Source organism: Ursus americanus, chromosome 1, assembly GCF_024610735.1.
Source record: "Ursus americanus isolate L20-20 chromosome 1, mUrsAme1.1.p, whole genome shotgun sequence".
NCBI classification, from domain to species: domain Eukaryota; kingdom Metazoa; phylum Chordata; class Mammalia; order Carnivora; family Ursidae; genus Ursus; species Ursus americanus.
Genome location: NC_142127.1, coordinates 65,264,155 through 65,279,446, shown reverse-complemented (window position 1 = coordinate 65,279,446; position 15,292 = coordinate 65,264,155). Strand labels below are relative to the sequence as shown.

At 37.4% G+C, this 15,292-nt stretch overlaps 1 protein-coding gene across 1 annotated transcript in view; it reads left to right on the top strand.

Annotated features, from left to right (window-relative positions):
- HIBCH (3-hydroxyisobutyryl-CoA hydrolase) overlaps positions 1–15,292 on the top strand; it is a 114,919-nt gene that overhangs the window by 52,875 nt on the left and 46,752 nt on the right. Inside the window, exon 7 of the mRNA XM_045806334.2 lies at positions 11,217–11,295. Within this exon, the coding sequence (XP_045662290.1) occupies positions 11,217–11,295 (79 nt within the window). The remainder of the gene's footprint in view (positions 1–11,216; positions 11,296–15,292) is intronic.

The window sequence follows — 15,292 nt, the reverse complement described above, 5'->3', positions numbered from 1 at the left end:
TGGGTCCTTTGTCCTTTCTTTTGGATAAGTTTGGCCAGTGGTTTATCAACCTTATTCTTTCAAAGAACCAGCTTCTAGTTTCATTGCTCTGTTCTGCTGTTTTTCTGGTTTCTATTTCATTGATCTCTGTTCTGATCTTTATTATTTCTCTTCTCCTGCTTGGTTTAGGTTTTATTTGCTGTTCTTTCTCCAGCTCCTTTATTATTATTTTTAAAAGATTTTATTTATTTATTTGACAGAGAGATAGCCAGTGAGAGAGGGAACACAATAGGGGAATTTGGAGAGGAAGAAGCAGGCTCCCAGCAGAGCAGGGAGCCCGATAAGGAGCTCGATCCCAGGACCCTGGGATCACACCCTGAGCCAAAGGCAGACGCTTAACGACCGAGCCACCCAGGTGCCCCAACTCCAGCTCCTTTAGGTATAAGGTTAGCTTGTGCATTTGGGACTTTTCTAATTTTCTGAGAGAGGCTTGGATGGCTATGTATTACCCTCATAGAACTGCCTTTGCAGTATCCCATAGGTTTTGGACTGAAGTGTTTTCATTCTCATTACTTTCCATGAATTGTTTAAGTTCTTCTTTAATTTCCTTGTTGACCCATTCATTCTTTAGCAGGATGCTCTTTAACTTCCAAGTGTTTTAATTCCTTCCAAATTTTTTGTTGTGATTGAGTTCTAGATTCAAGGCATTGTGGTCTGATAACATACAAGGAATAATCTCAATCTTTTAGTATTGGCTGAGACCTGATTTGTGACCCAGTATGTGATCTATTTTGAAGAAAGTTCCATGCACATTCTAGAAGAATGACTATTCTGTTGTTTTAGGGTGGAATGTTCTGTATGTATCTATGAAGTCCATCTGGTCCAGTGTGTCATTCAAAGCTCTTGTTTCTTTGTTGATCTTCTGTTTAGATGATCTGTCCAGTACTGAGAGTGGAGTGTTAAAATCTCCTATTAATGTGTTATCATCAATCTGACTCTTTATTTTGGTTAACAGCTGGCTCATGTAGTTGGCTTTCATGTTGGGAGCATAGATATTTACAATTGTTAGATTTTCTTGTTTTATAGATTCTTTAAGAACTATATAGTGTCCCTCTGGATCTCTTATTACAGTCTTTGGTTTAAATTCTAATTTGATATAAGAATTGCTACTCCAGCTTTCTTTTGAGGTCTGTTGGCATGATAAATGCTTCTACATCCCCTCACTTTCAGTCGGGAGGTATCTTTAGGTTCAAAATGAGTCTCTTGTGGACAGCATATGGATGGGTCCTGTCTTTGTATCCAATCTGCAGCCCTGTGCCATTTCATGGGAGCATTTAGGCCATTCATGTTAAGAGTTACTACTGAAATATATGTATTTATTGTTATCCTTTGTCTGTACAGTCCTTGTTTCTATGGAACTCTTGGGTCTTTCTTCTTTTATAGAATCCTCCTTAGTATTTCTTGCAGGGCTGGCTTGGTGGTCACATATTCTTTCAGTTTTTGGTGGTCCTGGAAGCTCTTTATCTCTCCATCCATTCTAAATGACAGCCTTGCTGGATAAAGTATTCTTGGCTGCATGTTCTTCTCATTTAGTACCCTGAATATGTCTTCCCAGCCCTTTCTGGCTTGACAGGTCTCTGTGGACAGGTCTGACGTTATTTTGATGGCCCTCCCTCCGTACATAAGAAATCTCTTCCCCCTAGCTGCTCTTAGGATTGCTTCCTTGGTTGTAAGATTTGGGAGTTTTACTATTACATGCCAGGGCATTGGTCTGTTCTCCTTGATCTTGGGAGGGGTCCTCTCTGCCTCTAGGACACGAATGCTTGTTTCATTCCCTACATTAGGGAAGTTCTCAGCTATGATTTGCTCAAATAGATCTTCTAGTCCTCTGTCTCCCCATCCCCTCAGGGATCCCTATAATTCTGACATTGGAACGTTTTATGGCATCATTAATCTCTCTAAGTTTGTTCTCATGGATTTTAAGTTGTTTGTCCCAGGCCTTCTCCTGTTCCTTCCTTTCTATCAGTTTATCTTCTAGATCACTAATTCATTCTTCTGCCTCATTTACCCTAGCTGTTAGAGTATCCAGTTTAGATTGCATCTCATTCATAGCATTTTTAAGTTCAGCCTGATTAGCTCTCATTTCTGCCCTTAGAGATTCTATGTTGCCATTAATGGTTTTCTCAAGCCTAATTATTGTCTTCATAATTGCTACCCTGAAGTCTATTTCTGACATCTTGCTGATATCTGTATCCATTAGGTCTGTGGGAGAGGTTATTATCTCTGGTTCTTTTCTCTGTTGGGAGTTCCTCCTCCTAGTTATTCTGTTGAGGGGATGTACAGAGTCCAAAATATCAACCACAATCCAGACAAGATGCACCCTGGGAATATTTGGAGTGGTAGGAAGCCACCACCGAAAAAACACAGCCAAAATGAAACCCAAGAATAAGATTTATAAAATAAAAACAAAGGGGGTGGGCTACAGTCTGTCAGTGTGGGCAAGGTAGGGTGTTTCAGTTTTTCCTGGGTGTATTTTGTTCTCTTTGTTAGAGGACACTACTTTCCAGAGTTACAGGAAAATGAAAATTGGTATATATATAAAGGTAATATTGAATAGGGAAAAAAAGACTACACTGAAGCTTATCTCTCTCTCTCTCTATATATATATATAAAATATAGGTGTGAAAAAGTACAAGTTAAAAAGCTATTATGGAATATGTTAAACATCTAGTTGAAATAAGAAATAGGTAAAAAAAAAAAAAATAGAAGAAACAAGAGAAAGAATAAAAAGAAAAAAAAGTATCTTAGAAATACACAAGCCGAGAGGCAATACCTGGAGCTCAATATACTGTTTCCCACTGGTATTAGGGTTTTAAAGTTTTATGGGGACCCTAGGGTTGTCTTCCTCTTGTTCTTCTAGCTTGTCTTCTGGGGGAGGGACCTGCCTCACTGTTTTTCAGGCAACCCTGCTTGGGTGGAGTTGTCCTGCCCCAACCCCATGGGCTGGGCTCCAAGGAAACCGGTTTTTTGGGCTTTTGTTCTCTGGCAGCTTTTGTGCCCTTTCAGAGGATCAGAGCAAAGGAAAATGTCCTCATCCAGACCTCCGCCCCAGGGCAGAGAAGTCACAGTCTGTTCTCTGAACCCTCCAGAACACACAGTCTCCCTTTCTGTAAGCACCGCTGAAAACCACAGCCTCCCACAAGCAGTGCATGTCCCCAGAGACCCTCTCAGCAGTTGACTCAGGACACTGCTTGTCTCTGCACTCTGTGCTTCTAAAACCGTGATCGGTCCCAGGTCCACGGGTGTGGGTCCAAGGGTGCAGGTCCAAGGGACCCGTGCCCCCCCCCCCCCCCCCCGCCACACACTGTCTGGGCTCGCACCCCCCTCAGCTCCTGGATCCTGTCTGAGCACTGTTATCAGGCCCTTCCCATCCTGCTGTCACCGCTCTGCAAGCTATAGCCAGTCCCCCAGTGCAGGATGCTTTTGTGCTTGGGTGTTATATCACTTTCCAGGGACCAGCTTCTGGTGGCTCCCAGCCTCCTCATGTTTATCCTCTGATATCTGTCCACAGAATTACAACTCTGTCCCATACCTCATGACCTCTGATCCTCTGCCTGTAGAGATCCAGGCCTATATTCTTACATCTCAGGCTGATTTCGTGGGTGTTCAGAATGGCTTGGTAGATATCCAGCTAAATTCAGGGGACTGATTGAATCGGAGTCACCCACTCCTCCTCCCTAATTATCCATTTTTTAAAATGTTACCTTTTGTTTCAAATAGTATATTATCTGGAAATATAGAAATGATGCTTACTTCTAGTGGGTAATTAATATATTTTAATTTGAAGGATTTAACTGTGCTTTTAAAGTAACTATCATAAGATCTTTTTTAAAGCCTTAAATAAAGCTATGCCAGCCTTTTCCCTTTACTGAACAGTCTAAAAACTCATCTATGTCTCTTAATTAAAAAACAGTCTTAGAGTGACTAAATTTTACCTTTAAAGATTATAAAATTAAGTACATTGTCATTCCTGTGACAGTATGTGGTTGACTACATTCATATATTTGTTTAGTTTTTTTGTTTATATTAGAATTTTTATACTAGATTATAAAAATGGATCAAATTAATTTTACTTTATCAGTTCAGTGTTAGCTCAGTACTGCAATGATGATTATTTACTAATAATACAAGTAAAGAATGTCAAAAACTGTCAGAGTGCTTGGGACACCATAACTAAAAGGAACAGAGGGGTTAAATGTGAAATAGATGCCGTACCAGCAGTAAACTGAAAGAAAGCTGATGTATTTTAATAACCAGTAAGGTAAATTTTATGACAAACTTTAATATAGAAGGATATTCCATAGTTATAAAATGGTTAGCTCTAATAAATCTAACTTTGTATGCCCTGTGAATCTGTTGTGTATTGCTTCTCTTTGGTGTTAGTCCTGTGGTATATGTTGGATTATTTCAAATCAGGTGCTACTTATTTCTAATTGGCTGTTATTTGAACCCTAGGGTGACGTTACCTTCCTCCAAGGAAGATGTACCTTTGTGTTTAGTAGGCTGAGGGGACTAGTAATTCCAGATCATCTAGATCCAGTTGGGAATAGAAGGATTTGTAGCTGAGCTTCACTCCAAGTGAGAGTTGGTCTGAATCCAGGGCATCCAAACTCCTAGAGTGTAGCATTCGGGGACCCAGTTTGGCAAGTCCTAATTTCCATTATTTGTTTCCTTAGCAGGTAGGGCTTAATTCAGTCTATTAAACTCTGTTCAGATTTTCACCCTCTTAAGATCACCAAGGTCGGGGTACCTGCTCAGTTGGTTAAGCATCTGACTCTTGATTTGAGCTCAGGTCATGATCTCAGGGTGGTGGGATAGAGCTCCAAGTCAGGCTTCCACTGGCTGTGGAGCCTGCTTAAGATTCTCTCCCCCTGCCCCTGTGCTCTCTCTCTCTTTCTAAAAATAAAAATAAATAAATAAAAATTTAAAAAAAGATGACCAAGGTCAGATTCTGAAAATTTTATTGACCTCAATCAACTGTAGAAATATAGTTTATAAATATTTGTCTGAAACTCTTTATAACTGAATATGAAGCTAGCTGAACTCAATGAATTCCATAGCATACAATATGACAGTAATGCTAAAACTGAGAAACTATGGGAGCAAACCTCTATGTGAAATAACTCTACTGGTGTCATATTGTCAAACATTTAAAAATGTTTGATCTCTGCAAAAATAAGTCCTAAAAGGGGAAATAGACAAAAACCACAATCCAAGGAGAAGAGTTAACACACTTCTTTCAACAATGGAGTAGACAACTACTCAGTATAAGTACATATATATATACACATATGTTTCATGCATGCACATAATTTGAACATTGTCCAATAAACTTGATCCAATTAATAGTACTCAGTAATTGCAGATATGTTCATTTCATGTGCGCATGGGACATTGACCAAAATTGGCCACAGAATTAGTCTCAACATAAAAGGATTAATCTTACAGACTGTTCTCTGGCCCCAGTGGAATTAAGCTAGCAAGCAATAACAGAAACTGGAAAATTCTAAATGTTTGGAACATATACTTATGGCTTTGCCTACAGGGTAGGGAAGGATTACTTTACATATTATATAAATGCACCATAAAAATAACAAATTAGGCTTCAAAACTAAGAACTGTGCATTCTCAGACATCATTAAGAGAGAAAAGGCAAATCATGGACTGCAAAATAAGTCTTAGAATGCATATATCTGACAAAGGAATCCTATCCAGAATGTATAAAGAATTTCTACAGTCCATTCAAAAATTCCATGGAAAAAACGAACAATAGATGAGAGTAGACATATTACAGAGATATCCAGATAACAAATATAACAAAACATTCAACTGTATTAGTCAAGGAAATGGAAATTGAAATCAGTGAAATACTAACATACACTCATTAAAGTGGCTAAAATTATGAAAGACAAGTTGAAGTATTGGTGAGGATGGGGAATAACAAACTCATATAGTGCTGGTAGAGTAGAAAATTGGTACTACTGCTTTGGAAACTTGTTATTTTAAAAAATTAAATCAGTTTCCTTTGACCCAGTAGTTTTATTTCCTGGTATATACGCAAACAAAATGTGTGCACTCATGCACCAAAAGACATGTGTGAGAATGGTCATCGAATCATTATTTGCAGTAGCCCCAAGCCAGAAAACCTAACTAGCTATTTACTGTAGATCAATAAGTTATTTGTACAAAGGAATGCTGTACGATGAAAAAAAAATGCATACAACGTGAATGAATCTCAAATAGAGTTGACTAAATGATAAATAGTATATACTCTATGATTCTAATTATATCAAGATAAAATCAGAAAGCATAAATGTTATTTTGTTGGAAGTCAGGATAGTGGTTGCCTGAAGGAGGGAATGATGACTTACAGGGTACAAAAAATAATTTCTGATAATTTTTATCTACATTTTGGTTACATAGGTGTGTTAACTTTTGGGTGATTCATTGGACATGTATACTTACCATTTGCAACTATTTGTATATTTTTGAATGTGTATTATGTGTCAATTAAGGAAGTTTTTTTTTAAAAGCCAATGTGGCTGACCTGAGCGCCAGTGAGGAAAGTAGAGAATGGTAAACTCCAAGACCAGGGAGCTAGAAAGGGACCAGACAATGGCCTTATCAGCCATGAGGAGGAATTTTGGTAATATTTTAATGTAATAGGAAGTCACTGGAGAATTTTGGGCAGGAGAAAGCCTTAACCGATTTACACTTAATAAGCTTACTTGGCTGCTGTGTAGAGAATGGATTGTGGCAAGAACAGAAGCAAGAGTGACTAGCCCAGGCAAGAGATACTAGTGACTTCAACTAGGGTTGTAACAGTGGGGATGTGAACAGTGGCCCGATCTAAAGTATGTTTTGAGGTTAGAGCTGTAAAGACCTGTTCATAGATTAGATTGGGAGATCAGAAAGAAAGAGGATGATGCTGAGGTTTTTGGCCTGAGAAGCTGGGTGAATGGTGGTGCTATTTACTGAGGGAGCACCGCATTTAAGGAGATATCAAGAGATTTACTTCTGATGTATGAACATTGAGAAAAATATTAGATATATAAGTGGAGACATTAAGTAGGCAGCTAGATATAAAATTCTAGGGAAATCAGGACAGGGAATTGATTTCAGTTGTTAATGTAGAATGAATGTAGAATGAACAGTGCAGGTGAAGTGGAGTAGAGGAATGACATCTGATCATTGGTGCGGGCAGATCAACATTTGGATGTCAAGAAGAAGAGAAAGAGCAACTACGGAGATAGAAGGAAAACCAGCAGAGTATGGTGTCTCAAAGTCAAGTGAAGTGTTTCCTGAAGTAGGGACTGAGCAGATGTGCCAGATGCTACTGAGATATCCACTTAGATGATGAGATTTGAATAGTGGGTTTGGTAGGATGCAGGGAGAGTATTTGAGGAGAGTTAGGAATTAGAATGGCATCTTATATTTGGGGAATGAATCTGTGCAGTATAACCGTTAATACAATAAAAATTGAAGGCTTTGAAGTCTTTAGTCTAGCAAAGGGTACCAGCTCAGGTTAATGGTTAAAAAGTATGTAACAGTAAATTTTGAAAGTTTCAAGGGGGACTTCTTATAAACAACCATAACGGATTCTTTTATATAAGATGCAAAAATCAGATCCGAATCTGCCACGAAGGTGCTACATCCTTTTCAGTGCTGATCAGCATTTTATTCTTAGTACCTCCAAGTGCACTGACTTGCATCTTTTCCAGCCTTCCTCTTAATTAAAAGGTTTTTAAAATTGGCTGTTAATGGTACTTATGTCAAGCATCTCTTATTCTGAAAGCTTATTATTAATTCTTTCTAAAGTCTTGAAGTCTTTGATTTCATTCATTTTATCAGCTATGGATGAAACAAAATAATATGTAATACAAGATAACTCAGTGAAAATAGGATCTGTAGTTTCTATGTCAAAGAATACAGGGCTCATAAATTTCTTTCTCTTTTGATTTCAGGAGGTAGATAAAGGCCCTCTATAGAGAAGTTGGGCTGTGAAGTGGTTCTCATGCCAAACAAGGAGGATTTCAGAAGATGTAATGGGGTGACTAGTCTGGGATGAGCAGTGTTAGCAGGAAGAGGCATACAAGGTAGCTTATATTGTGTGATGCTGAAGCATGACAGGATGTAGATCTGGTTCTAATTGAAAATGTAGCAAGAGACTTTTTTAATTGAAAAGAACATGGACTCAAACAGATCCAGAAGAGAGAATGGAGCAGTTATTAGATAAGTGCGGGGATCAAATGGGAATCCATAGACAAAAATGGGCAGCATTGCTTGTCTTCCTAAAAATTGAACTGCAAGCTATCTCTGCTGCTTTTTTGTAGGTTTGCTTTGTTTGCTCTGTGGACTGCATGCAGCCTTCTCAGTTTATTCATCATCACCCTGTATAATTTCTGCTTTAACTTGGCTGTCATGTCTTCTTCAGCTCAAATTTCAAATGACCTTTAAGCTTTGGCTGTCATTGACTCACAGCAGTCCACTGTATTTTAGTTTAAATTCCTACGGGTGAGAATCTTGTCTAATGCACTTTTCTTTCTCTCCCTTTGCTCCCTGGGCCTTTCAGTTCTGGTTACCCTTGAATGGCTACCCTTGGGTACCCATCCCTAGTTCAGCCACTGCTCAGGGAAGGGCAAAGTCTTTGGGTAGAGAAAGGGCAGTGATGGGACAGACAGATAGGCCTTCTCTAGTATGTCTTTCTCGCTTTAAAATTATATGATTAATTGAAATTGTAAAGGCTTGGAATTTTGGAGGAACAGCATGAAGGCCCTGTGGTTGGTGAAATAAGTGTGCAAGAATAGTGGGAGATGTGGGGCGCCTGGGTGGCACAGCGGTTAAGCGTCTGCCTTCGGCTCAGGGCATGATCCCGGCATTATGGGATCGAGCCCCACATCAGGCTCCTCCGCTATGAGCCTGCTTTTTCCTCCCCCACTCCCCCTGCTTGTGTTCCCTCTCTCGCTGGCTGTCTCTATCTCTGTCGAATAAATAAATAAAATCTTTTAAAAAAAAAAAAAGAATAGTGGGAGATGTAGTCAGAGGTACGCTGGGCCATACTATGTAGAGCCCTGCATGCCATGAATAGAGTTTGAAGTGTGTGTGTGTGTGTGTGTGTCTGTCTCTCTCTCTCTCAGATAAATATCCACGTTTGTGCAAATATGTATTAGAGATACATAAGGTAAAATCTGGAGGGTTACATACCAAATTAATAGTAACTCTTTCTCTGGAAAGAGGGAGGAGACTAGGATTGGGGTTGTGGTCAGTGGTCAGATTTTACCTTTATACATAAATATTAAGTAAAGGGGGATATAGACATTGCTGTTTGTCGAATCAGAGTTAATTAAAAGAGATAGGAGACAATGACCAGAGGAGTATGGTTTGAAGCAGGGTCTGTCCATGAAACCTGGTGATTTACCTACTGTGCATCCCCATGGAGGCAGTTCTGAGCCCTAGGACTCAAAGGAACAAGGTTGGAAAACTGGGAATCCAGTCCAACTCTTAAGTTCTTAGCAAGACATTCCTGAACATTAATAAGTTTCAGCTACGATGTGATAAACTAAAAGTGGAGAGAATATGAATCAAGGACCTCTAAAATAATGTAATAAATTAATGCTAAAACAAGTAACTCTTATTTAAAATTTGTAAGATTTCATAATCTTAAAGTATATACAGTCAAATTTGGGTCAGTATTGTCAGTTGACTGTGTCATAATAGAATACCTATAACATGATATTTGCCTGTATGAAGAATATCAGACATTGTGGATTTAACTTATAAGTGTTGACACCAGAAGATGCAGGTAGTGGCTGAAGAATTTTATTCACTTTCATGTTTATTTACATGGTCTTCTAAAATTTAAGCTTAGCATATAGTATGTAAAATTTATAAGAAATTGCATGTGTGTTTTAGTGTTTCTTAAGAGGGTTTTAAAGTTTCAAGAACTTTTATTTTGCTATTCTTCTTAAAGATTTTATTTTTAAGTGGTCTCTACACCAAACGTGGGACTTGAACCCACAGCCCCAAGATCAAGAGTCACACGCTCCACTGACTGAACCAGGCCTCCCCACCCCCATACTTTTTCTTTTTCTTTTCCTTTTTTTTTTTTTAAGATTTTATATTTTAAGTAATCTCTACACTATTTTAAGTAATCTCTACACCCAACGTGGGAAAAGTTTCAAGAACTTTTAAATGGCTGAACTGAGTATGAAAACACTTGCAAGAGTTGAAGAAATTGTAGTGAAAGATTAGAAGAACCAGATAGAAATGAGGCCCTTTCTATTTAGTTAATGCTTACAGAACTCTGAAATGCCTGGTATTGCTCCGAATACTTTGTTTTAACTCATTTAATACTATGCTGACAAAGATAGAATACACTGGTTAAAAAGGATCAAGAATGAGAACTAAAACAGTCTAACAGAAGTTCTGAATAATGTGAAAAGAACATAACATAGGAAATGCATGTTATAGTGTGAGCACTGGTGTTAGCTGGATACTTTGTCATCACATGTATACCTCTTATTTCATTTTATTCAAACTATGTTTTTTCAAATATCCTTATTCAAAGATTACTGTTAAGTTTTCCCTTTTCAGTGACATTCAACAAATTAGAGATAGAGACTTTCAGCCAAATCTTATTTTCTAAAACTTATGTTTAGTAATCAGTTTTTAAGAGGTGTACAGTAGGCCCTGTTAAATGTTGTATCTAAGAAAAATGATGTTACTAATGTTATGAACTATGTAATAAATGATGAAATATGTGAATAAATGTGTTAAGATACTGTTCAAAGTACTGAAATTAGCTAGAATGGCTTGGTTGTGCTCTTTTGATGACTGGTTCCACTGATGACAACACGCAGTCATTCTGGGAACAGTCACTAGTCTATAACGCTATACTGGATTTGAAAATGAGAGGGAATGGGGAAGAGTACATTAAACATAACACAAAATACTGATTGAAAACAGCTAAAACAAGCCTATTGCAGGTACCAGGGATACCCATATATTTTTTTGTCCAGTATTCCTGAAATTATGTGTTTTAGTGTTTTTCTCCAGTGTAGCTCCTAAAAGAAATTCCGTAAAAATAATTTACTTGGTTTAAAATGTTTGTGTGTATATGAGTTTGTTTATATTTTTTTTACAGTATTTTTAAACAACTTTTTGCCTTATTTTCCTAGGGAGTTGGTCTCTCAGTTCATGGGCAATTCCGAGTGGCCACAGAAAAGTCTCTTTTTGCGATGCCAGAAACAGCAATAGGTAAAAACCCCCAATTTTTCATCATTACTTTTAGAATTATATTTGGATGCATTTCAGATTACACTGTTGTTAAAGGAATTGATGGAATCTTACTGAGATATAGCAGTGGAAGAATTCTTTTTTTTTTTTTTTTTTTTAAGATTTTATTTATTTATTCGACAGAGAGACAGCCAGCGAGAGAGGGAACACAAGCAGGGGGAGTGGGAGAGGAAGAAGCAGGCTCATAGCGGAGGAGCCTGATGTGGGGCTCGATCCCAGAACGCCGAGATCACGCCCTGAGCCGAAGGCAAATGCTTAACCACTGTGCCACCCAGGCGCCTCAGCAGTGGAAGAATTCTTAAGAAAGGAAGATACCTCAAAGTTATATTAGCTCAGTAATTGTATCTGAAAACACAAAAGAAAAGAATATTTAACTGGCAACACTAACACACTGGTCGTTAATTTTAGATAAAAGATTATTAGGAGAAAATAGTCTTATTTTGAGATCTATGATCCATTTTGAATTTTTTTTTTTTTTTTTTATGGAGAGAGAGAGTGTGCCTGAGTTGGGTGGGAAGTGGCAGAGGGAGAGAATCCCAAGCAGGCTCAATACTCTCTGCTTGGTCTCATGACTGAGATCATGACCTGAGCTGAAGTCAATAGTTGGACACTTACCCGACTGAGCCACCCAGGTGCCCCCATTTTGAAATTTTTGTACGTGGTGTGAAATATGGATCAAAGGTATGGATCAAATTTTATTATTTTGCACATGAAAATATAGTCGTTCACACACTACCTTTTGAAAAAGCTGTTGTTTCTCCACTGATGGCTTTTGTACCTTTATATGTGTTATATTGGTGCCAACACTAGTCTTGATTACTGTTGCTTTGTAGTAGAAATCAATGTAGCGATAATCCTCCCATTTTGTTGTTTTCCCCAAGTTGTTTTGGCTATAAAATCCTTTGTATTTCTATATGAATTTTAGAGTCAGTTTGTCAATTTCAACTAGAAAACCTGCTAGGTTTTTGATTAGGATTGTGAAATCATACGGTATTTGTCCTTCTCTGATTTATTTCACTTAGCATAATACGCCTACGTCTATCGATACTGTTACAAATGGCAAAATTTCATTCCTTTTTTGTGGCGAAAGTAATATTCCATCGTATATGTATGTCTACCACATCTTTTTTATCCATTCATCTATTGATGGACACTTCGGTTGCTTCCATATCTTGGCTATTGTAAATAATGTTGCAGTGAACATAGGGGTGCATATGGTATTTTTATATTTTTTCAGATACATACCCAGAAGTGGAATGGGTGGATTATGTGGTAGTTCTATTTTTAATTTTTTGAGGAACCCCCTTAACTTTCCACAGTGGCTGTCCCAATTTATATTTCCACCAGCAGTACATGAGGGTTCCCTTTTTTTCTGCATCCTTACCAATACTGGTTTTTGGCTTTTTGATGATAGACAATCTGACAGGTGTGTGGTGATATCTCATTGTGGTTTTCTTTTAAAATTTTATTTTATTTTTTAAATGAAGTTTTTATATTCTGGTATAGTTAACATACAATGTTATATTAGTTTCAGGTGTACAATATATTGATTTATCACTTCCATACATCACCCAGTACTTCAGTACTCAGCACAAGTATCCTCCTTAATACCCATCAGTTATTTCACCCATCCCCCTATCCACCTCCTCTCTGATAACCACCAGTTTGTTGTCTGTAGTTAAAAGTTTGCTTCTTGGTTTCTCTCTTTTTTCCTTTGCCCATTTGTTTCTTAAATTCTACATATGAGTGAAATCATATGGTATTTGTCTTTCTGTGACTGACTTATTTTTCTAAGCATTATACTCTCTAGCTCCATCCATATCATTGCATATGGCAAGATTTCATTCTTTTTTTTGTGGCTGAATAATGTTGCTGTGTGTGTGTGTGAGAGAGAGAGAGAGAGAGAAAGAGAGATCTCTTTACCCATTTATCTATCAGTGGACACTTGGACTGCTTCCACAATTTGGCTATTGTAAATAATGCTGCTGTAAACATAGGGGTGCATATATCCCATCGAATTAGTGTTTTGTATTTTGGGGGGTACATACCCAGTAGTACAAATACTGGATTGTAGGATAATTCTATTTTTAACTTTTTGAGGAAACTCCATGCTGTTTTCCACAGTGGCTGTACCAGTTTGCATTTCCAGCAACAGTGCAAAAGGATTCCTTTTTCTCCACATCCTTGCCAACACTTACTTCTTGTATTTTTGATTTTAGCCATTCTGATAGGTGTGAGGTAATATCTCACTGTAGTTTTGATTTGTTTCCTTGATGATGAGTAATCTTGAGTATCTAATGTGTCTGTTGGCCATCTGGATGTCTTCTTTGGAGAAATGTCTATTCATGTCTTCCCGTTTTTAATTCAATTGTTTTTTGGGGTGTTGAGTTGTATAAGTTCTTCATATATTTTAGATACTAATCCCTTATCAGATATGTCATTTGCAAATATCCTCTCTCATTCAATAGGTTGCCTATTACTTTTGTTGATTATTTAAATATCTTCTCCCATTCAGTAGGTTCTCTTTTAGTTTTATTGATTGTTTCCTTCACTGTGCAGAAGCTTTTTATTTTGATGTAGTCCCAGTAGTTTATTTTTGCTTTTATTTTCCCTGCCTCAGGAGATATATAGAATGATGTTATTATGGCTGATGTCAGAGAAATTGCTGCCTGTGCTCTCTTTTAGGATTTTTATGGTTTCAGGTCTCACATTTAGGTCCTTAATCCATTTTGAGTTTACTTTTGTGTATGGTGTAAGAAAGTGGTCCTGTTTCATTCTTTTGTGAGCTGCTGTCCAGTTTTCCTAATACCACTTATTGAAGAGACTATCTTTTCCCGACTGTATTTTTCCCTCCATTGCCGTAGATAAATTGACCATATACATGTGGTTTTATTTCTGAGGTCTCTATTCCATTGATCTATGTGTCTGTTGTTGTGTCAGTTCCATACTGTTTTAATTTGTATAGTTTTGTAGTACAGTTTGAAATCAAGGAGCATTATGCCTCTAGCTTTGTTCTTCTTTATCAAGGCTATGCTGGCTATTGGGGTCTCTTGTGGTTCCTTTGGTATTTTAGGATTATTCTAATTCTGTGAAAATATACTAGAATTTTGATAGGGATCACTTTGGATCTGTATGTTGCTTTTGGTAGTATGGACATTTTAACAATATTAATTCTTCCAGTCCATGAGCATGGAATGTCTTTCTGTTTATTTGTGCTGTCTTCAGTTTTTCTCATCAGTGCTGTGCAGTTTTCAGAGTCTTTTACCTCCTTGGTTAGATTTACTCCTAGGTATTTTATTTATTTTCTTATGCAGTTGTAAATGGATTTCTTTTTTGGATTGACTTCTTAATTCTCTTTCTGATAGCTCATTTATTAGGGTTTAGAAACACAACTGATTTCTGTGTATTAATTTTGTATCCTGGGACTTCATTGAATTCACTTATTCTAACAGTTTTTTGGTGGACTCTTCACGGTTTTCTGTATAGTATCATGTTATCTGCAAATGATGACAGTTTTATTTCTTCCTTTCCAATTCAGATGCCTTTTATTTTGTTTTCTTGCCGATTGCCATGGATAGGACTTCCAGTACAATGTTGACTAAAAGCATCAAGAGTGGACATCCTTGTCTTGTTCCTGATTTTAGAGGAAACAGTTTCAGCTTTTCACCATTGAATATGATGTTAGCTGTGGATTTGTAATACATGGCCTTTATTACATTGGGGCCATACATTGTACATTCCTTCTATACCCATTTTGTTGAGAGGTGGTTTTTTTTTTTTTTATCATAAATGGATGTTGAATTTTATCAAATGATTTTCATATTTTATCCTTTGTGTTACATATACAATCAATACAGTGCTATGTATTGATTGATATGTGGATTTTTAAAAAAGATTTTTAAAATTTATTTCAGAGAGAGAGATAGCAAGAGAGAGAGCACAAATGGGGAGGAGAGGG